Here is a 23,240-nt window from a genome sequence, read left to right as displayed (position 1 = left end):
TTTGCTGAGGACCGTAGCAACAATCCATATTCTACTGCCAATTGATGTTACTGATGCCTTAATTAAAATATCAGAATGAATTTTAAAAGTTTCAAATCTCATTTTTCTCTAGTTCACTCAAATATTTATAATCTAGCTTTGTCAGGTCCACCCTCTTCAGTTCAGTAAAATATTTTCTTCTGTTCATTCTCATTCCTTTTCTAAGAAAAAAAAACAAGCACAAACACACATATTCACACACACATACACACATCTACCTTTTTTCCTTACAGCCTTACTATCAGTATATTGTCCAATTAAATCATTGGAACTTTAGAGTTCTACCTTAATGATTCATTTGGTGTTAGGAATAAAAGAGAGTAGGATGGCAGAAATAAGGGTGAGTTCTTGGTTAATTTCTATAGATTCCTAAATGTTACTTTTTGATGACCTAGAAAAAAAAAGCCATCCTATTATAACCTTCCTTACCTTCTCCCCATTACACCTAAATTTAAGGTAAGCTTTAGGTCGGTAACCATTCATTTTCATAGCAAATAGGCTTACCTGAATCTTCCATTTTTTGAGAAGATACATTGACTCAAAACAGTCACTTAATAGCTTTGGAAAATAATAAAGAAAACTTCCCCATATACAAGAGGCACACTTTTTCATAGATTCCCACACCACACCACTAAAGGAGAGGGAACAAAGTGGTCTGACCAGTTCAGGATCCTAGGATGGTGCTCCCCACCATGGATTATGCCCTAGACCTCCAAAACTTGCAACTCTTGCTTCCCCAAATTGCTGTCATCTGATGAAGTCATCTATCCAGGCTCTATTACACAGATCCTGTCATCCATTGCTTCTTCATTGCCATTGACTCTTTCTTACAGGAGAATAGTTAAAGCTTTTGTGAATTATCTCAAAATTTCAGTACTACTTGACTTCTTTTGTGAGTCAGATCCATAATCCATAATCAACTAGCTCAGCAAAACTCTCTCAAGTCAAATATATATTTTAAATTACTGAAGTTCCTTCTAAGTCAAAACTTCAGGTCTACTTATTTAGACATATTTCTTTTCAACTACCCATTATACTCCTTGGATCAGGCAGACCATCTCCGAAGTTTCATTTAACAATATGAGGGGGGGGTTCTTATGATGCGGGAGGTAGCCCCTTTTATATTCCTTTCTGATCCCCAACCCCCATGGCTGACCTTTGATTTGCAAGACCTGGTCAAAAGCACTCTTTTGTATTCCAAAGGGAGATACCGCATCTGAGCTAACTAATGATCTGCTCCGGTCTTCCAAACCCCACCCAGCAGGTTCTGGCCCTGGCTGGGTTCAGCAAGCAACCAACCTGGGACTCCACCATAGGCCTCTAACCAAATAAAAGAGCCAAGCTGGAATCATCTTTTTTACAGAGGGTGGAAACATGCAAGCAACATGCTTTGCATCACAGACTCTCTGTCCACCAGACTTCCTGGTGCATTTCTTTCTCTAATACTTTTTACTAATCAGACTTTAGCTTTGCTTCCAAACCCTACAATAAATCTTTATTTTTATCAATCTAGGTTTTCAGGTCTGTAAATTCCTTTACAAGGGACTCTGCGCCACCACTAGCCTTCATTTAACTCTGTATCCTTGCGCTGAGTCCAAAGGAATTGCAGGGAAGCTCCATTTGACTCCCTGTACCCCGAACCTGCCACTAGACCTCAATTAATCTTAATTTTATTTAGGTATACCTTATCTAGATCTCATCACATAGAGGGGCAACTGACTTGTTCAGAATTCTTCTAGGATAATTTATAATGGACCCTGAATTCCATAACCTTCTGCCTCTTCCAGGTTTCCCCTCCAATACTACCCCTAGACTACGAGTTCCTTGAGAGTCAGCGCTAGTCTTCTCCGCCCCTCCTTTCTTTATGTACCCAGGTTTGGGATATTCACAAACGGTTGTAGATCTCTAACGTTCAACCTTTTCTTAGTAGGATTACAAAGTTACATTTTAATTTATACAATGTTTCTTTCCTAAATTCATGAACTCAAGGTTATGAATACCTAAGAGGATCCAATACTGAGATTCGTCCAACAAATATTTTCCCCCAAAATCAAGTTGTAACTTTGTGCCTATATTTGTAGGACCTTTCAATCAGATAATGAGAAATGTTTATAAACATTTTCTCCTTCCACAGAAAGAGCTTGAGATAAAATGTTTCCCAACCAATTTCAAATATAAGAAGCTTCTTTTTCCTTCATCTAGTTAAAATACAGGTTTCCCCAAACCATTCTCCAATTGATAAATGGTCAAAGGATATGAACAGACAATTCTCAGAGGAAGAAATTGAAACTATATCCACTCACATGAAAGAGTGTTCCAAATCACTACTGATCAGAGAAATGCAAATTAAGAACACTCTGAGATACCACTACACACCTGTCAGATTGGCTAAGATGACAGGAACAAATAATGATGAATGTTGGAGGGGATGTGGGGAAACTGGGACACTAATACATTGCTGGTGGAGTTGCAAAAGAATCCAGCCATTCTGGAGAGCAATCTGGAATTATGCCCAAAAAGTTATCAAACTGTGCATACCCTTTGACCCAGCAGCGCTACTACTGGGATTATATCCCAAAGAAATACTAAAGAGCGGAAAGAGACATATATGTGCCAAAATGTTTGTGGCAGCTCTTTTTGTTGTAGCTAGAAACTGGAAGATGAATGGATGTCCATCAGTTGGAGAATGGTTGGGTAAATTGTGGTATATGAAGGTTATGGAATATTATTGCTCGGTAAGAAATGACCAGCAGGAGGAATACAGAGAGGCCTGGAGAGACTTAAACCAACTGATGCTGAGTGAAATGAGCAGAACCAGAAGATCACTGTATACTTCAACAACAAAACTGTATGAGGATGTATTCTGATGGAAGTGGAAATCTTCAACATAAAGAAGATCCAACTCACTTCCAGTTGATCAATGATGGACAGAGGTAGCTACACCCAGAGAAGAAACACTGGGAAGTGAATGTAAATTGTTAGCACTAATATTTGTCTGCCCAGGTTGCATATACCTTCGGATTCTAATGTTTATTGTGCAACAAGAAAATGATATTCACACACATGTATTGTACCTAGACTATATTGTAACACATGTAAAATGTATGGGATTGCCTGTCATCGGGGGGAGGGAATAGAGGGAGGGGGGGATAATTTGGAAAAATGAATACAAGGGATAATATTATAAAATATATATATATAATAATAAAAAATTAAAAAAATAAAATAAAATAAAATACAGGTTTCCAGCAAGGTGTCCAATAAATATTTAATTAAGCGTCTCCCACGGGCAAGGAACTAAACCAAGAGCAAAAACAAGACAAACCCGGTCCTCAGGGAGCTTCCCTTATAATTGGTGAATAAGACATTTCATGTCGTGGAGTGCACTTTATTACGTTCACCTTAAAAGTGTTATCCGGGATGTTGGGCTAAATAAAAAGTAGCTTCCTTTTCCAGAGTGATATGAAATTGCCGAAGGAACAGAAGGGAACCCAAACATAGACCTCAGAACTAAAAGGAAGCCGAAAGACCCCCACCGAGAGGAAGGAGTGAAAGTCGTAAACCGCATCGCGCATGCTCCGCTTCCCAAGCTTGCTTGCCTTGTCTAAAAGGAATATATTCTATGACTTTTGATTGGTTAAGTGTCTCTTCTTTCTCTCCAATCCTCTTCTTCCTCTCTTCCCCACCCACTGGAAAGAGAAGCCTTGTCCCGCGCGGATTGTAACCCCTAAATGAAGCGTCTTCCTGCGGGACAGGTGAGCAAGGCGCACGCCTCAGCCCTAGGGAGAGAGGCGAAACGCGGGAAGACTCTCTTTTGGCGTTAACGAGGGGAAGAGTGGACCGCGAGGAATACGGCCTCGCCCTTCCCTAGCTGAGCGAGGTCGGGGCGGAGAGGTGGAGAATAGAGCGGAAGAAGAATTGCGCCGCCGAACTCCGGCACTTCCGCCTCCTCCCTTTCCTCAAGTCTAGTCACCTTTCTCCCCATCCACCCTTCTACCCTGTGAGGGAGGCGCGAAGCGTTCCCCGACTGGTTCCGGCCTTCACTTGCCAAAGGCTGCAAGTATGTTTTGCTTTCTTAGGCTCCTAGATGCTGAGTTAGAGGAGACCTTAAAAGACCCCGGGTCCCACACCTCGTTTTTCTGGTGAGGACCCCAAAACCTCGGGAGACTACGTGCCCAGGGAGAAGGTCCTCTGACTCCAGCCCCATTGCTCTTGCTGTCGAGCCAGGGAGGGATTTAGGGACCGTAACGGGTAGGTAGGGTTCGTAGATTTAGAATTAGCCCTTTGGGTCTTGTTGGGCTCATTTTACAGATGAGGAAACTGAGACCCAAAGAGGCTAACATACACACTGAGGACCCAATTTCATTGTTTCCGCTACTGAGCAAGGCATGAATTGAGAGCTGAAAAGTGATAGCAGAGATTTAAAAATGAAAAGGCATTGATTCCTTTTACAATTGAGGAAACTGAGTCACACAGGTGATAAGTTTCACAGAACTGGATCGTGAACAATAACTTTGACTCCAAATCTATTGCTCCTGCCACTGAGCCAGGCATGGATTTACATAGAATTGAAAGTTAATGGGGGGAGGAAGGGAGAAAAATTTGGAACAAGAGCTTTTGCAAAGATGAACGTTGAAAACATTTTTCATTAATTTGGAAAAATAAAAAACTGTTAAAGAAAAAAAATCATACATTGAGAGTTTGAAAGGAGGGGAATCTTTCACAAATAGGAATTCCTATCACGGACAGCTTGTCATACATATGAGGAGGCAGCTATGAAAATACATATGATTGGTTATTTATATCTGTTTAGTTCTGGTTACATCTATAAGTAACTTTTACTGTCCATTTCCTGGAATTACTGCAAATTATAATCATGTTCAATACTGTTCAATTGAATTAAAACCTCATTTGGAAGAACTTTTTAGTGACTGAGAATATAAAGTAAAGCTTGCTTTTTAACTAGAAATAAACATAAAAATCAGAATGGAGAGAGACACATTACTGTTTATTAAGTGCCTGTGTAGAAAATTCTCCTAGGGATAGACAAAAAGTTCTTTCTAAAGAATAAAACTGCACAAATTGTCCCATACAAAGAAATCTCCGTCAATTCTTATCACAGGGTGGTAGTTTTGTTTTTTTAAAGAAGAAAATTCTGAAGGGACACTTATCCTCAAGTGACCATAAATGCTAAAGAACTGAATAACAATATTGGAAAAAGCAAACAGATAATAATTATGTCGTTACCTTTGTTATCCCAACCTGAGGGCTGGGAAGATAATAAAAGCTTACCTGCTACTTATAGATAGGCAATTACAGATTATAGCATTCTTAACTGTATATGGAGTTTCCTACTACTAGGTAGCTATGTCGAGATTCCTGAGTCCAGTCTGATTTTAAAAACGATATTTTGTTTTGACACAACACTTTACTACAAAGCAGAGTTTCTCTCTTCACCAGTTGACAAGAATTTATTAAACTGTAATATCCCAGACATAGAGACAAAAGTGAAACAATAGCCTTCCAGCCAAAGAGGCGACATGCAGTATATACAAAATGAACACAAGATCATTTTGATGATTTAGTAAATGCTTGGGAAGACTTATGAACTGAGGCTGGAAAGTATTCAGGATTATGAAAGGCAGAAGTTAGAAGGGAAAGAAAGCATTTCAGATCTCTAAAATAGCCCATTGTAAAGGACTAGGAGGCAGAAAATGTTTATACTTGTGAAATAGCAGGTAGGTTAGAATTGTTGGAACCTAAAGTTCATGGAAGGTAGTAATATATTAAAATTCAGGAAAGGTATAAAAGTTGTGAAGAGCTTTACATGTCAAACAGAAATTTATATTTAATTTTAGAAGTCATGAGTTCTTTTTGAGTTTGAGTATTAGGGTCCAACCTGAACTTTTGGAAAATTACTTTGTAATTCACACTAAAACAACAAAACAATCTAATAGCTTGATTGATGTTGATAATACTGAGCCATAGTTTTTCTGATTAAGAGGAAGGATATGTACTTTAACTTTGATAGTATAGTACCAACCTGAATGGTTTGATTTGCCTGAATTTTTCTTGCCTTTTAGTGTAATTACTTTGTAGTCATTGCATATATTATTCTTTTAGTTCTGTTTTCTTTACTGTTTCACTTCATAAAAAATATGCCTATGTTTCTTTGAATTCTTTTATCCTTTTATAAAATTAGATTACTTTCATAAGTTACAGCTGTTGGCTTTCCCCTCTCTACCTCCATCACTGGTCACATATTTAGTTTAAAAGATTTTTGTGTTCAAAAATAATGCTGTTATAAATGTTTATGTATAAATGAACCTTATCACTGTCATATAATCCTAGTAGGATTTCTGTGTCAGTAAGTATGAACAATTTTGTAATTTTCCTATATAAGTCCAATTCTTTTCCCCAGAATAGTTGGACTAATTTATACTCAACTATTTTCAGATACTGTGATTCTTCCCAGAATTGTTCTAATACTAAATTTTTTCAAATCTTATCATCATTGCCAGTTTAATGAGTATGGGATTATATTCAAACTATTTCAAAATATTTTTCATTATGATTCAAAAGTTTTTCAGATGCTTGTTGATAGAAAGATACATTTCTTTTTAAAAACTTATCTGTTGGAAATGACATATGAATATGTCTGCTCTCAAAAGACTTTAAAGATGAGATGTTAGATTTTTGTCAGAGATGTTTAATGCAGAGGTTTCTCCAAAGTATATATTTTCTCCTAATTCTAATCCAATCTATTCTAAGTCCAAGGTTCTTCTGATCTCATTTCTAAGGTTTTTACTTTTTTTTCAATCTACATTTAGTTCATCATTTGGCTCCCTAAAATATCACTGTTTGCTACTCGCAATTTCTTTCTGAAATAAATTATGCAATTATTTATAATTTTACAGTAGTTATACATTTGATATGTTTGATATACATTCAGGAAGCAATTCACTAGAAAGTTAAATAGATAAAACAAATTCATTATGGTTCACAGAGGCAAGGAAAATCTCATGATCTTTAATAAAAATATATTTCAACAACATATTAGCATAATTTTAAAATGTATTCACATATTTAATGATATTGAATTTGGATTGCCTTACACATATGGGCAAAAGTATGTAAGGAGTTTAATGTTGCTTAGAGTAAAAGGCTTCCCTGTGATGCATGATCATGATAAGGAGGTAACCCTGAATTACCATTAGGATATCTTCCAATTCACACAGATCATTTCTCTTTTGTAAGCCAGGAAAGAGTTAAAATGTCAAATTTTTTTTTTTTGTGACTGGGTCCTGAGAAGCCTGCCTGACTCTAGATAACTCAAAAGCAGGCTGGTTTGGGTCAGTTTTTAAATAGCCACAAACTGCTTTTCTGTTTTCCTAAATTTAGTGCAAACAGAATACAATTTATATATACATATATATATATATATATATATATATATATATTTCTTTAGTGGGCCTCTTTTAGAACTTCTTTTACTGTCATATCTCAAATTACAAATTTCACTTAATTATGTATATTCCCTTTCTCTCCCTCTTATCCCTTCATTCAGGGAAGGAGGGAAAGGAAGAAGGAGGAAAAAGAGATTCTAGGCACTATTCTCCTAGGCCTGGTGAGACCTTAATTTAGTTGAATTTGCTTAACATACCCAAAAATTATTTATCTCAACATTGGCATTGTATGTTGGTCATATCTTAAAAACCCATAAAATTAGCAAATATGAAGCAATAGTATTCAGTAAAGCAGTTAACATTCATATAGTATTTTTTTGCTTAGCACTTTTATAATTGTATGATCTTCACAACAATTATTATCTTTACAAATCAGAAAAAACTAGGCAGAGATATAATCATTTGCCATAAATTATATAGCTAATACATTTCTGTAACTGAAACAAAATGGTGAGTTTACCAAAAACAGAGGCTGAGTGGCTTTTTCACTTCCTGCTACCATGTTGGGTGTTTCCAGGGGTACCTAGGTTCTTCCCAGACAGTTCCTGGACAGAGGCTGCTGAAAGCTGGGATGACTCGTGCAAGGATATCCCTTTGATGGTAGTTTTAGGTGCCAGGGTTTAGGGAATGCTGACTATGGAATCTAACCCTCCCTCCATTCCCATTCCCCTAAGCTGGGTTGGGGAAATTTCTGGACTAGGTTGTGAGAGGTCCCCACTAGCTGCTTCCCTATTTCTACAGGTGAGGCAGAATGAGTTTTAATCTGATCTGAGATGAGGGGATTAGCAAATAGAGGGATTTGGGCTATATCAATTTTAGCAGTTCTTACTAGGGTCCACCCTTAATTCCGATGGAGTAAAAGGAGCCTCCAGACAAGATAGAAGTCAAAAGAAGGCTTAACAAAATTTTGCTATTTACCTAGTTGTTTTTTCCTTTTCTTTCAGAATGGGATAAATTCCTGAATTATCCCCAATATTTCAAGAATTTTTCTTGCAATTTTAAAATGACTAATGTCAAACTTCTTAATCATTGCTTTCAAAATTTTGAGAATCTGTAAAGATGTTTTGATCTAAAAACTTTTGAGAATCTGTAAAGATGTTATTTTAATTTAATTCGCTAATTTTTGGGGTGTAGTTCCCAGCTTGGCCAGAGCTAAAGTTCACAGAAAAAAGTTAGGCTTTTTAAGACATTTTTTCAGCATTCTAACGACAGTATAGAGGTTTTTTCTTGTTGTTTGGTTATCTTTCCAGCTAACAAAATCTAGTTCACAAAACAAATATGACACAGACAATCTGGGCAGAAACATAGGCAAACACAGACAAAATGACATGGAAGAAGACTGTTCCAGCTTTGACAAAAGCCATAAACTTGAAAAATAAAAACAACTCTTCAATTATTAACTTTGTGAAACATAAATCATTCTTTTAAACAATAATAGATATTATAATAATAAATATTAATATTAAAGGAATCTCATTTTAACCAGAAGGATGTCCAGGGCTGGGACTGTTTCATAAACAGCAAATTTCCTATCTGAAAAATAGTAAGAGGTTCTTGATCAGTGTACAGTGTAGTAATAATTGCATATGATTTATTCTGTTGTGTATATTCAAACGGTGTATTAAAAATAAATTTAGTAGTGGGTGGAATATATTAAAGAGGCTGATTGTTTACTAGTAGCATCTGTAAATACCATCCACTGCTTGCAGCTGATCCTCAGACTTCTTTTGAATTAGGGTTAAAATCTACTCTTAAAATTTTAAATAATTTTATCAATCCATGTGTTTCCAATTTCAAATAGTTTTATCCAATTAATATTCTTCACCAATTTTTGATAATCATTTGGAGTAACTAAATTATCCTTTCTAATTTCTATTTTAAAATTGGCCTAGAATCAGCAATAGACCACTGCATCCAGAATGCCTCTTCTCCTGTACCTCCAAAATCTTCATCACCTCAAAATTATTATTATTAATTTTATTTTATTTTTGTGCTTTACGCTAACAATTTTTTGTAAAGTATTATTAATAACTGTGCTATCCTTCCCCCCCCCTTTTTTTAATTATCATAGTGAAGAGTGACATAGAAAAGAACACTTCCAAAAAAAATCAGAATCTACTATTTCAGGTATAACCTTAAACCATAGCAATGCCAATGAACTGCATACTTACTAGAAGGAAGAGGACACAAGAGAATATATTCTATATTATCTATAATTCTGTATGACACCAAGGGGACAAATCAAGTTTGGCACTTCTTGGGGTAGCATGCATTAAGTCTTGTACTGTAAGTAAGTAAGATTTAAGGTATTTTGTTGGCAGGCACAGGTTGAGGGAAAAAATAAGTGAAAGTGCAACATTGTTTGAGCCAGAGTCAGTCCTGGGAATGGTTTCCTGATATCAACTTACTTTTCCTATCATTCTGAGAATGATATTCAGAAACCCAATGTCTGACTTTCCTGCATTTAGGACTTAAAGTCAGAGGTTTATCTGCTGGATTTCAATGATGTGCAACCTTTTGAGCAATACAATTTTTTTTTCTTAGATGAGCCAATTATCCACAATTATAGCATTTTTAAACTCATAAACTCATAAACATTTTTAAAATCATAAATTGCCCTGATTTAGTGCAGCAATCATTACTGTAATTTGAAAAATAAAAATCCTAATATTCTGACACTTGAATCATTTCTACTAAAGTCATTTTTTGATTTTCCCTCAGCTAATGCTTTTTTTACAATTAACATTAGCATTTTCAAAAGGCAAGTTGTTTTTCAGTAACATTTAAACTGCCTCAGCAAAAATCACATTAGGTGACTAGCCAGATTAAATTAATATTCTCTTCTAATTTGAGTTGGATTATTAGGATCAGAAGCTTCTATAACAGGAAAATCATTTCTAGAGGGACATCCTCTCCTCTTTTCTTGGCTCTCTTAATTGCCTCCTAAATTAGCCCTCAGGGTTCATAAGAGTTTTGCTTCCCTTCATATCTGTGTTTATGCAAGGGTTTCAGACCCTTGTCTGAAAGACACAGGAGGAGGTGAAGGAGTCAGAAGTCATGCTAATTCTCCTTTTTATTAGCATTTCAACATTGTGGTAGAAGAATTTACTTTAAGGATTTGTAGTTAAGGGAACTGTCTCTGATAGATCAAGACATATTTTCAAAATATTCCAAATAGAAAATACTATAATTGTAAGAGCCCCCAGTCTTCTTTCTTTGAAATATTCACCTATTTGTTTTCCTACCTTATCCCATTTTTCCAAATTAATTGTTCCCCCTTGAGGAAACTAAAGACACTATATTTCTACAGATTTCAAAAATTCTTGTAACTGTCCTGTGGTAATTACCAAATCTTTTTCTTTAACAAAAAAAAAACAAAAAATTTTAATACAAATTCTCTGTCCCTGCTATCTGATTGATTTTGCCCTATTCTGATCGAATATGTGCACTGTATTTATATCAGCTAGAGAAAAATCAATCTTATAAATTTTACCTTAATATACGTGTGTGTATAAACACACACACACACACACACACATATATATATGTATATATATATATATATATAATGCTATCTTATATTCTATATTCTATACCCATCTCTATACCTAGATGATATCTAAATATCTTATTCCTTATGTCAGCCTTGTGAAAAATTACTTCTAGTGATAAATTACTTTTGGTGATTATCTCTTCCTTACTTTAGCTTACCTCTTGTGTAAATTGCTTCCCCCCCCTTACCTTAATGATGAGCTCATCAAGAGGAGCCCTCTCCTGCCAGGACAAAGGAGTCCCTGTTCAGGCACCATCTGTTGGAGTCCAATTCCACTGAATACAGAGAGTGTAAATGAATGTACCCGAGGCCAGACAGCCTTTTATATGCTTTGCAGTCTTAATTTATTGGCTTAATATACCTTTTAGGCTAGTGTAACAACATTACTACTAGCTTCAGTTGACATATTCCTCCAGGGTTAATGCACACATTCCATACTTTGACATTTCATTATCCACTTTAAGTATCAATACCAATATACTTATCAACACAGAACTGTAAATAATCTAGTTGTGATACTCAACAACATCAACAGAATTACCAAAGTACTAGTCTAAACAGAGTAATGAATAGTAGAAATTATCATATTAATGTATTTACCTCAAGTATGTCCTTAATTCATTAAGGGATAAATAGTATAATTAAAATGTCATGTTCCTGTTGCAGGCATTCTCCATCAAGATTATTATCAAATATCTTTACAACTATTCAGGAGATGTTGAGCCAATATGAACATGGACTTACTGGCCCTCTATAAGTGCAGGAAACTCTTTGACAGCAGAAACTGCTGACTGTGCCTGGCATCTAGTAAGTGCTTATTAAATTCTTGATTTATTCCCAAGAGATTCTCCCTTTACCAGTTGGAGATGTGCAACTTCTCTGTTACCTATTGCAATAGGGTAGTAAGAGGTAAAGTGACTTTTACGAGGTTACATATCCAGTATGCATAATAGAGAACTTGAACTTGGAGAGCAGCCTCTCTATTCGCTTTCCACTGTATGTATTATAGATATTTTGCAGAAGAAAAAAAAGAGAGAGTCATAGAGATTAAATAACTTCCCTGTAGTCACACAACAAGTAATTAACAGCCAGAATCCAACCCCAGGTCTCAGTTGTCTAATAAAGAATACTGCGGGAACCAGAAGATCACTATACACTTCAACAACAATACTGTATGAGGATGTATTCTGATGGAAGTGGAAATCTTCAACATAAAGAAGATCCAACTCACTTCCAGTTGATCAATGATGGACAGAAATAACTATACCCAGAGAAGGAACACTGGGAAGCGAATGTAAATTGTTAGCACTACTGTCTATATACCCAGGTTACTTATACCTTCAGAAGCTAATAATTAATGTGCAACAAGAAAATGGTATTTACACACATATATTGTATCTAGGTTATATTGTAACACATGTAAAATGTATGGGATTACCTGCCATGGTGGGGGGGGGGGGAGTAGAGGGAGGGGAGGGATAATTTGGAAAAATGAATAAAAAAAAAAAGAATACTGCGGGGCAGCTAGGTGGCGCAGCAGATAGAGCACCAGCCTTGAATTCAGGAGGAACGGAGTCTAAATCTGGTCTCAGACACTTAATACTTCCTAGCTGGTGACCCTGGGCAAGTCACTTAACCCCAGCCTCAGGGGAAAAAAAAGAATACTGCTACAATAACCTTTTCCTTGTTTTAGCCTAGGAGATCAGAAGATGAACTAAACTATTACATAAACCTTTTCATTTCTCACTGCACACAATAAATCTTGAATTAAATAAAAACTAGGCTAAAGATTGATAATATGAAAGAAATAAAGTTTGGTAAGCCACCATTGTCACTATTGTCACCGTTGACCAGTGATAACTTTCTAGAACTTTGGAACATAACACCTCTGTGATTGTCAGAATTGCCTTGAAATTCCCTAAAGAATTTCAGTGTCTCTTTGTTGATCAAAACTGGCTTAAAAGCAAATGTTTTAGCTAAGCTTTCATAGAATATTTTATATTTACATTGATCTTACAAGAACCAAATCAAACTCATATTTTATGATTCTAGCATTTATGAATGTACCCGAGGCCAGACAGCCTTTTATATGCTTTGCAGTCTTAATTTATTGGCTTAATATACCTTTTAGGCTAGTGTAACAACATTACTACTAGCTTCAATTGACATATTCCTCCAGGGTTAATGCACACATTCCATACTTCTGTATCTGTAATATTTGATCTTCCATGCTGAAAAGCTTTTATTTTACTTGTGCCGAGAATAAAGATTTGATCATTCTGTTGAAACTTCAACCTATCTCAGTTCTTCAGTCCTTTCAGTTATCATGTTGTTTTTTTTTAAATTAACTCTACAGAAGATAAATCTCTAGTTAGAATTTGGCGAAATATGAGACATTTTTATTTTCCTTTTTTCTGTGCAGTAGGAGTGCACAGACTTTATTAGACACTTTCAAAGTTGAAAATTCTGGAAAAGGGAAATTCCTAAATAATCTGGCACTCCTTTATTGAAGTTGGTGAATTTGCTTGAGTGTAAATACTGTTTTGTTTTTTAATAAAAGGTGGCTAAAACTTTTAAGCCTAACTTTGTTTTTAAAAAAAATTTTGCTAACTATTCCAAGTTGTGAAAGAAATAAAGTAATCATAAAGTAGTTGTATAGGCTTTAAAATTTTGAAATCTTGCTTGAGTCTTCATATTATAGCTCCCTCTTGTGATAAAAATAATGCTTACATTAAAAATGAGAAATATGACAACTGATGTCTTCAGTTGCTTAGCACAGGAACTTACAAATACTGACACAAATCCCACTGTAGAAGATAAGGTCATATGTCCATTTGATTTTTTAAGGAGAAGAAAAACATTTTAAAAGATTTTGAAGAGAAGGTAATTTAATCTGAAGACAGATCACTAGATGATAAAAACCTCTCAAAAGTCAACGAAGTGGAAAGATTGGGAAATTCATTAAAAGAATGTTTTTAGAAGTAGACTTAGTTTATTCTGAAAAACAAAAATGATAACATTATTTTATTGATTAAACATCAATATTTAATAATGTTTTACTGTAATTTGGCTTTTTATTGAAGTTATAGATATAATTATGAAGTTGTTTAACTAATTTTTAACAAATACACAAAAATTTACACATCTAATTTTGTGGTACCTTTCAAAGACAATGTTGCCTTTTCATTGTTAAGACTTATTTATTCTAAATTTTTTTTTAAATTCTAACTTTTTCAAGAATGAAAAACTATAAAAAACAAAATATGTGATTTGTTGGAATGTTAAATGAAAACTCCTAGATATGAAATTAACTGGTAAAGCATCAATAGGTACTCCCTTTGCTTCTTATTTTCTATCTAGTATTGTTTAATTACGCTTGTTTTTTGAGCTATTTTCAAGGAAAAATATCATAGTAGCTATTTGCTTAATGTGGTTTTCTTATCATTTTCTTGATTCTTGAATGTCATGGACTAACGGAACAAACCTGTAAGCATCATAGGACAGTAGTGGAATAGTATGCCGTATTTCCTCCCCAATTTGTCCATTAAACACTTTTAATAAGTTTTAAATATATTGTCAGAAACATTAAGTTCTGATCAATAGGTATAGAATTTGCAAACAAAATAAGATAAATTAAGCTATTTTCAACCCAAAAAAAGTCTAACACATTATTAGTTATTTTTGGTAAATTGTTTTGTAGAGGAGAAAATATAGTTAGCATCCCAATTTTCTTGTAAACAAAATAGTAAAGTAGTATAGTAATATAGTAGTAAAGAACATTGCTGCTAAAAAACCTATGTTCAAATCCTGGCAATAACATTTGCTACTTATGTGACTATCTTTCTGAACTCATCTATAAAGTAAGGGACTTAGACTATGTGGTTCCTAAGGTCTTTTCCATCTGTAAACCCATGATCTAGGAACCTCTAATGACATTATATGAAGCAGGACTTATTAAATTTTTTTTCCATTCATAACCCCTTGTCTGAGAAAATTTTACATAACCCTGGGAATATAAGTATATAAAACATGTAAATCAGTTATACAAATCAAACATTTGCTGATAACAAATCATAATTTCCCAACTTCCACATTCATTTATAAGACCCCATATGGTATTGTGAACCAGTTGGGATATAGAGTACCAAGATTCCACAGAACCCAATTTGGAAAGTGTTGTGGTAGAGAATATTGGGAGGAAGAACAATAGAACAATAACAATTCTATAGTAGTAGCATGGCTGTACCAAGTAATAGAATCTGAAAGTATGACCTTTTTGACTTGGTGCATTTCTGAAGACCATCCCCTTCACTGTTTTCTGCTCGTCTGAGCAGATGTATTTCCATATATAGGCTAGAGAGGCTAGTCTCCTACCTGCACTTTCTTAGTTCATATTCAATGTTGGGACAAAATGAGACACTTTGAAGGAATTGAATATTTAGCAAAAGGAGGTTTAACTTTGTTCTAACACAGCAATATATATTCAGCAGAATGACACATAATTTCCCTGGATTTGACCTCCCTCATCTCCGTATGTAAACATGAATGGCCAATAGCCACTCAGTTGGGCTTCTGAAATACACCAAGATGCCAGATGGGTGGCTCTTAGATGTCCAGAAATCATTGTCAGGGAAAAGGAGACAGTTAGGCATCCTGGGTGCAGCTTTGTAAAGATTCCTCATGTAGTGTTAGGAGGAAAGAAGTTTCTTCAGGGAAATACTGGTCCTGTCACACAACGTATATAGTACAAAGTGATGGAGCATCAGACAATGTAGCTCAGTACAATATGGGAGTCAGCAGAAAAAAAATCAAACAAGCCAATTTTATTGGAAAAAAAAAATGCAATCAGAAGAAGGGAAACATGTTAAATCCTGCTGGAATTTCCAGTGGAAAGGAGTAGGATGGTGCTAAAACTGATAAATGTTAGGGCAAAGAAAGGTTATAGAGTTTTTATCCAGTTCAACTAGGACCATACATTGTGAGGGGATGCCTGATGCAGTTCAGGGTTTGGGAACTGATGGTGCTTCAAGGCTGAGGGATGGGGATTGGGGATGTGACAGCTAGGTGATATTCCCTAGTGGGAATATCCCCTCCCAGTGGGAAAGAAACTCTTGGCCTTTACTACTGGTCTATTATTAAACAAGTCATTCAGGTCATTTGGATTTCCTGGAAGTTTTGGTTAAATAAGAAAGACAGGCAACTGAAGTCCTTATAGTCCCTTCATACCTTCTTCATCCACCTATTATACTTAAATAAGTATGATTTAAATTTTTTAATGCTTGATAGGTAATTTCAACTAAATCATAAAAATCATCTGGCTCTCTGAGAAAATAGTTCAATACTACTCACCAGTATGGAACTGATGTAATTAACACCAGTAAGGTGTCCTCCCCATCCTGATGATCACATGAATTAATTATTTTCCTTAGATGTAGAGTAGACCACTGAATTGTAGATTTGGACATGGAAAAAGGTCCAAAGTATCATCTAGCACATCTTAAATAATTGTTAATGCTGTAAATCAAGTCCTTTTGTGTACCATATTTCATATTTTCATGTGTGATGCTTTATTGCAGTTAATATTTCATATCATATATGTTTCAGAAAATACTCACTGTTCAAAAAACACTATATAATAGAAAATGCTTCATAAAAATAACAATTTTCAACATAAACAGCCTTACTTTTTTCCTTGGGACTGATAATGAAAGCAATGTTTGTTAGCATATGAAAAGACTAATTTCTAATTAAGAAAAGTAATTGATCTTCCTCCACCCTCTTTCTTTTCAGATTTAAAGATGTCTGACAAGACCAAGAAAAAAGCAGCTATCAGAGCTTCAATTATTGAGCAGCTACTGACAGAAAAGAATTTCCAAGATCTTGGAGATCACTTGACTGAATTAGAAACAATGCAAATAAGTATAGAGCATCTCCAAGAGACAGATGTTGTAAGAGCTGTATATAGAGTTTTAAAACATTGTCCTATAGTGATTTTCAAAAAGAAAGCTAGGTGTTTACTTTCCAAGTGGAAAACACTTCATAAAAATCACTACTTTCAGCCAACAAACAGTTCTAATTTTTATCTTGAGGATAGTAAGGAAAAAACTGAACATGTTAGTCCAGGTCAAGAAGAAAATTCACCAAACCAAAGTCAAGAACAGACATTAGACACAGCAAATTCTAACTCTGTGTCACTTGCCCAAGATGTTGCAAAAGATATTAAAATATTTGTGCCAGAAAACAGTGCTGCTCCAATGAAAGAACATTCAGAACATTCAGAAGACCCTAAATCTATTGGCAGCAAATCAACTTGGCATCAAGATCCTACAAGGGCTAAATGTGTAGAACTTCTTTATGGAGCCTTAGTCTCTTATGCCACAGACCAGCAGAAAACTGATCAATTGATGCAAAAATTGGCAAAAGAAATTGAGGGGTATGTTTTTGCACTCTATTCAAAAAATCTTAAGAAATATAAAAATTGCATCAGAAGCAAATTGTCAAATTTGAAGAACCAAAAAAATTCTCATTTACAACAAAATCTATTTTCTGGGACCTTATCTCCAAAAGAATTTGCTGAAATGACAGTCATGGAAATGGCAAATGATGAATTAAAGCAGTTGAGGGCTTCATACACAGAGTCCTGTATACAAGAACATTATCTTCCTCAAGTGATTGATGGCACACAAACAAACAAAATAAAATGTAGGCGCTGTGAGAAATTTAATTGCAAGGTCACCATGATTGCTAGAGGCACACTTTTCCTTCCAAGTTGGGTTCGCAGTGCAAACCCAGATGAACAAATGATGACCTATGTCATTTGTAATGAATGTGGGGAACAGTGGTATCACAGCAAGTGGATTTGCACATGATTGTGAAGAAATATTAACAAATTTTAAAAGATAATTTTTTATAAAGTGCTTGAGAAACATATTTCAGACTTGTTGCATTGGTATTATATTTTCACAACCCTCCAGGTAGCTTACCAATAAAAGGTTCTTCTTTTCAAATATCAAATTTTACATACATCTTTTCAAAGGAATACTGATTTTCACATACAAGTATTGGTAATTTTAAAATTTTCTTTCTTCATGATTAAACTTTATCCAAAATTTAGGCTTAAGTTCTCTTGGACATATAATGGATACTTGTCTACTCAGTTGGCAGAAGTAACGACTGAGGCACAGATTTACCCAAATTCACACAGCTACTAAATGGCAAAGTTGAGTTTCAAATCCATGCTTTCTATTTCCTGGCCTGGTTAATTTTTCACTAGCTGTTAATACCAAGGATTGTTGCTGTTTAGAGTACCTAACAAAAGCATATTATGTCTGAAGAGATAGTAGTTGAGAGGCAGCATCTTTTGTGTAAGCTGTTTCTTTGTAAGAAGTATTCTCTTTGGGTATGAGTATAGAAATGGGTCCTAGGGTGATAATCGCAGTGAGGGGTGGTTCACATCCAGGATATATGCTTCCCTTTGCATGAGAAGTATATGTTTCAATAGAAATTATTATTACCTGGTAAGAAATATGTCATTCCATGAATAGAACCAGAAGATCGCTGTACACTTCAATGCTGTATGAAGATGTATTCTGATAGAAGTGGATATCTTCAACTTAAAGAAGATCCAACTCACTTCCAGTTGATCAATGATGGACAGAAATAACTACACCCAGAGAAGGAACATTGGGAAGTGAATGTAAATTGTTAGCACTACTGTCTGTCTACCAGGTTACTTATACCTTCAGAATCTAATACTTAATATGCAACAAGAAAATGGTATTTACACACATATATTGTATCTAGGTTATATTGTAACACCTGTAAAATGTATGGGATTGCCTGTCATAGGGGAGAGGGAGCGGAGGGGGGGGGAATAATTTGGAAAAATGAATACAAGGGATAATATTATAAAAAAAATTACTCATGCATATATACTGTGAAAAAAAAATTCTTAAAAAAAATATGTCATTCCAATTTATCTTGTTTTTGTTTCACTTTCTTCTCACTTTCCACACTGCCCCTTCTATAACTAAGTTATTCTTCTCTGTGAAGACTCTATCTCTTCAGTTCTTCAAAATACTGCAATGGAGCAGCTAGGTGATGCAGTGGATAGAACACCAGCCCTGAATTCAGGAGGACCTGAGTTCAAATCTGGTCTCAGACACTTAACACTTCCTAGCTGTGTGAACCTAGGCAAGTCACTTAACCCCATGCCTCAGCTAAAACAAAATTTTTTTTTAATTCTGCAACTTTTTCTTTGCAAACTGAAAGATTAATGATTGATTTTGTGTCAATGATATCATTATAGATGCATACACCTATATAAACATGTATACATTACCTATAAATCTATATATACATCTATACATATACTATATAATCGAGTCCAAATTCTGGTAATGTTAACTCTTTTAAGAATCATAATTTTAAAATATGTGGTTTTATGTGAAAAGTTGTATTACTATGCCAAGTTGAGATCTAAAATCTGAGTCTTTTTTTAAATAATAAAATTTATTCTTAAAGCTAAAGAGAGCCTTACTATGTCAGTTTTGCAAGAATTTTTTGAATGGATTTTAATGCAGATGTGTGTGCATATGGACCCATTACATGTGTGTATGCTATACGTATACATTCATGTGTATATAGAGACTTGGTATTGAAAAGGACGTTATAAACCATTTAATTCAATCTCTTCCATTTACATATGAGGAAATTACAGCTTAAAGAATTTAATTGATTTGCCCCAGATCACACTTAAAATGGCAAAACTGAGATTGAAACTCAAGTACTCTGACTCCCAATATAGCCTCCTTGGGTGAAAAAATTTCGATGGCCCTCAAAGGTCAACTAGTTCAGCATTATTTTTGTTGTTGAGTTGTTCTCCAATCATGTCTGACTGTGGTCCCATTTGGGATTTTCTTAACAAAGATGTAATTTGCCATTTTCTTCTCCAATTTATTTTACATATTAAGAAAATAAGGCCCTAAAAGTTAAATGACTGACATACCACACTACCTCCATTATCTATAATACAGGAGGTAACATAGAACAATGAATAGAGAGCCTGCCTTGGAGTGAAGAGTTAATAACACAAAGTATCAACAGTGTTTGAGATACTGTGCTGGGTAGCCTCTGGGTTTGTATTCAGTCCCTGCTCTCCTTGTTTGCGTAATCCTAGGGAAAAAACACATACTTAGATAAGTAAATATGAAGCACTGAGGTTACTAACTAGACAGGTTGCACTAGTGAAGGCATTTCAGGAATGGGGGACAGTTTGTGGATATGGAATATCATAAATAAGCAAATAGTATATTCATTGAGAACATGGAATATGTGATGGTGAATAATTTGTCAACAATTTGAAGAGAAAGGCTGGTACCAAATGTGAAAGGCTTTAAATTCCAAGAAGTTTCCAAAAGTAATGGTGTCACTGAAGATTCTTATGCCAGGGAACTGACATAGTCACACTTGGGCATGAGGAAGATCTTGATTCAGGAAGTTCAGGCCCTACTTCTGACAAAAGTTAAGAGACTGTGAGGTAATTACTTAAATTCCCAATACCCTGCATAGCTTTATAAATTACAGACTAATTGCCAAAGACACATCTGTAGGCAGATTCTAAGAGCTCTCAACACTGATAAAATAAAAGTTCAACTACATGTGTGTATGTGAGAGACAGAGAAATTTGAACCCATATTTTCAATCAGTGAACATGTGATAACTATTATATGTATAATATACACACAAATGGTCTGAAATCTAATTTCATTAGTATGTGTGTGTGTACATATACATACATATATATGCATTCCTTACACTTGAAATATTTAATTAACCTGCTAATTCATTTTGATTATCATCCCAAATCTTTTTACCTGTTCGAGGTTTTGGCCCACCAAATTGTCTTGCAATGATTATCTGATGAACTCTTTAAGTACAGCATGCTGTATTTAAATATGCTGTACATACATACAGTATCAGTAGCCAACTTAATAGCCCAATATTTTCCAAGATAAATATCTAGAATACTAGTTTTCAATATATCCTTTACTGCAGCTCTTTCAGCTTCAATCTAATCTAACATTTTTGTTTTCTTCTTGATATACTGCATATAGTTTAGAGATCCCTTCATTAGCCTTAACTCCAGAATTCTCTACCAATGACTGGGGGAATAATTTCAAATCCTTCTGCAAATTTTTTGATAGCATATTGTTCAAGTCCTAGTCTCTCTAAGGTGTGATTTGTTTGGCAAATTCAATTTCATTTGTTCCACCTCCAGGCACAAGATGCTTATCTCTTGTGAGAACTTTGAAAGTATTAACATCTTAATCTACTGTGCTTTCTATGTCATTCATTAGATTATTTGTAGAACTTCAAAGTACTATAGGAGAAATGGTGCCATCTTTTCATATTTAAAAACAACCTCTATTCCTGAATCATAGTACTCTGTCTCCTTTCTCCTTAGGTATTCCCACTCTCAAATCTGGAATGCACTCCCTTCTCCCTTCTGCCTCATTGACTCTCTTCCTTCAAGACATAACTAATATAGCACCTTCTACACAAACTTTTCCTACCCCTCCCCCAGATTGCTAGAGCATATATTTTCCCTTATCTTTAAATATAATTTTTTTTCATTTTATTTTGTATCTGTGTATTCTGTAAAGACTTTAACTGTATCTACATGTCTCCATTGCCAAACTAGAATCTCCTTAAGAGCAGGAATTGTTTCTCTTTTTCTATTACTTGTGCCTAGCACAATGCTAACTGTGTAACACATGTTTCTTGACTGATAAACATTTTGGCCTACATTATTTTCTCATCACATTCTTTTTCATAAGCCTTTTGGGGAAGATTACAATAAAATCGGTAATAATGCCACATTTCTGTTAGCCATAATTTTCAGAGCTAGAAAGAAATATTAGGCTTGAGTGTATCACTTCATTTTACAGGTGAGGAAATATAGATATATGAGTGGCATGCTTAATGGTTCACAGCCATATAAGGATTAACAATCTGGATTCAATATTCAGGATCATACTGGATTTTAATCACACAGATTTTAAGTTTTGGTACTGATTTAAAAAAAAAACAAAAACAAAAACAAAAAACCACCATCACCCAATAGTGGTTTTGACTGTGTAGGGAACTCCCCAAAGAGGAACTCTCTATAAATAGAGATGTACCTCTTCTTCAGAGTAAGAATTGTCTGGGGGTACAGAAAGATTAAGCTATTAGCCCCAAGTCTCATAGCCATTAATGTGTTCAGTTGTCTTTTCTAATCTATCTTTCTCTTTTCTAGGTTAAACTGCTTTTCCTATTCTTATTGCTTCTCTCCATCACACAAACACACCATATACCACACACCACACACCACACACCACACACTGCTAGGAGATTACTTCAGAATACAAAAACATTTTTTACACAGATTATTTTGAAGGAACTAGTTTAAGCACTCTGTTAGCAGCTCTTCCCATTTAGTTGGTAAAACATTGTCCAATGTGGTGCAATATGTGTAAGGAGCTTCAAATGGTGAAAAGAAACTTGCAAAATCATTTAAAGACTTAAAATTTGATGAAGTACAGACCTATATAAATTAAATTTGTTCAGTGATCCTGGAAGTGATTATAACTCTTTTCATTAGCTGTAAATTCACTTGAAAACCAAGATTTTAGATTATAAGTGTTTTTGTTTTTTAACAAGCACAAGTATCTCTGATCAGTGATGTTTTAGTTTCATTTTTCTTTTAAAAATTTTATAATTTTCCTTTGCATGAAATTTGAAGACCAAGTTTATGGAAACACAAAATGCTACCAATGGAGGCATTTAATTAATAGTTTTCCTTCTTATACATAAATTTTATTATTGTTGGTAAACTTTGGTAATTTGAAAGAGCTTTAATTTTATCTATCATTACAATCCTTCCCCATCATGTCTATTTCATGAATTGCTTAGTAACCAACCTAATGAGCACTTCTATGCTTAGCTAGACTTTCCCTTTAACAAAAGACATGGCATATCTCTTTGGAAGACCTATATTTAAAGCCCTTTCAAATTGGGAGCCCCTCCCTGGGTTTTTGCTGTTAGCATAACCTTTAAGAATCTCAACATTCCACTCATCACAGTAATCAAAATGAAACTTTACTAGTAATTTAGCTATAGCAAAATGCTGATTTGATTTT

At 34.8% G+C, this 23,240-nt stretch overlaps 1 protein-coding gene across 5 annotated transcripts; it reads left to right on the top strand.

Moving 5' to 3' along the window:
- Nucleotides 1-3,705: 3,705 nt before the first annotated feature.
- TCEANC (transcription elongation factor A N-terminal and central domain containing) lies at nt 3,706-17,988 on the top strand. Of its 5 annotated transcripts, none has more exons than XM_074299991.1 (3): nt 3,706-3,794; nt 11,725-11,865; nt 16,849-17,988. In XM_074299991.1, exon 3 carries the CDS (start codon nt 16,857-16,859, stop codon nt 17,925-17,927), a length of 1,071 nt encoding a protein of 356 aa, XP_074156092.1. In that variant the 5' UTR covers nt 3,706-3,794; nt 11,725-11,865; nt 16,849-16,856; the 3' UTR covers nt 17,928-17,988. The 5 variants fall into 5 exon arrangements, with proteins under 5 accessions (XP_074156092.1, XP_074156094.1, XP_074156095.1 ...); XM_074299990.1 differs by lacking the exon at nt 3,706-3,794 and adding an exon at nt 3,818-4,099; XM_074299992.1 differs by lacking the exon at nt 3,706-3,794 and adding an exon at nt 3,818-4,181.
- Nucleotides 17,989-23,240: the final 5,252 nt, after the last annotated feature.

This window comes from Sminthopsis crassicaudata, chromosome 3 (assembly GCF_048593235.1).
Source record: "Sminthopsis crassicaudata isolate SCR6 chromosome 3, ASM4859323v1, whole genome shotgun sequence".
Classification (NCBI taxonomy): Eukaryota; Metazoa; Chordata; class Mammalia; order Dasyuromorphia; family Dasyuridae; genus Sminthopsis; species Sminthopsis crassicaudata.
This window is presented reverse-complemented; position numbering and strand designations above follow the sequence as displayed.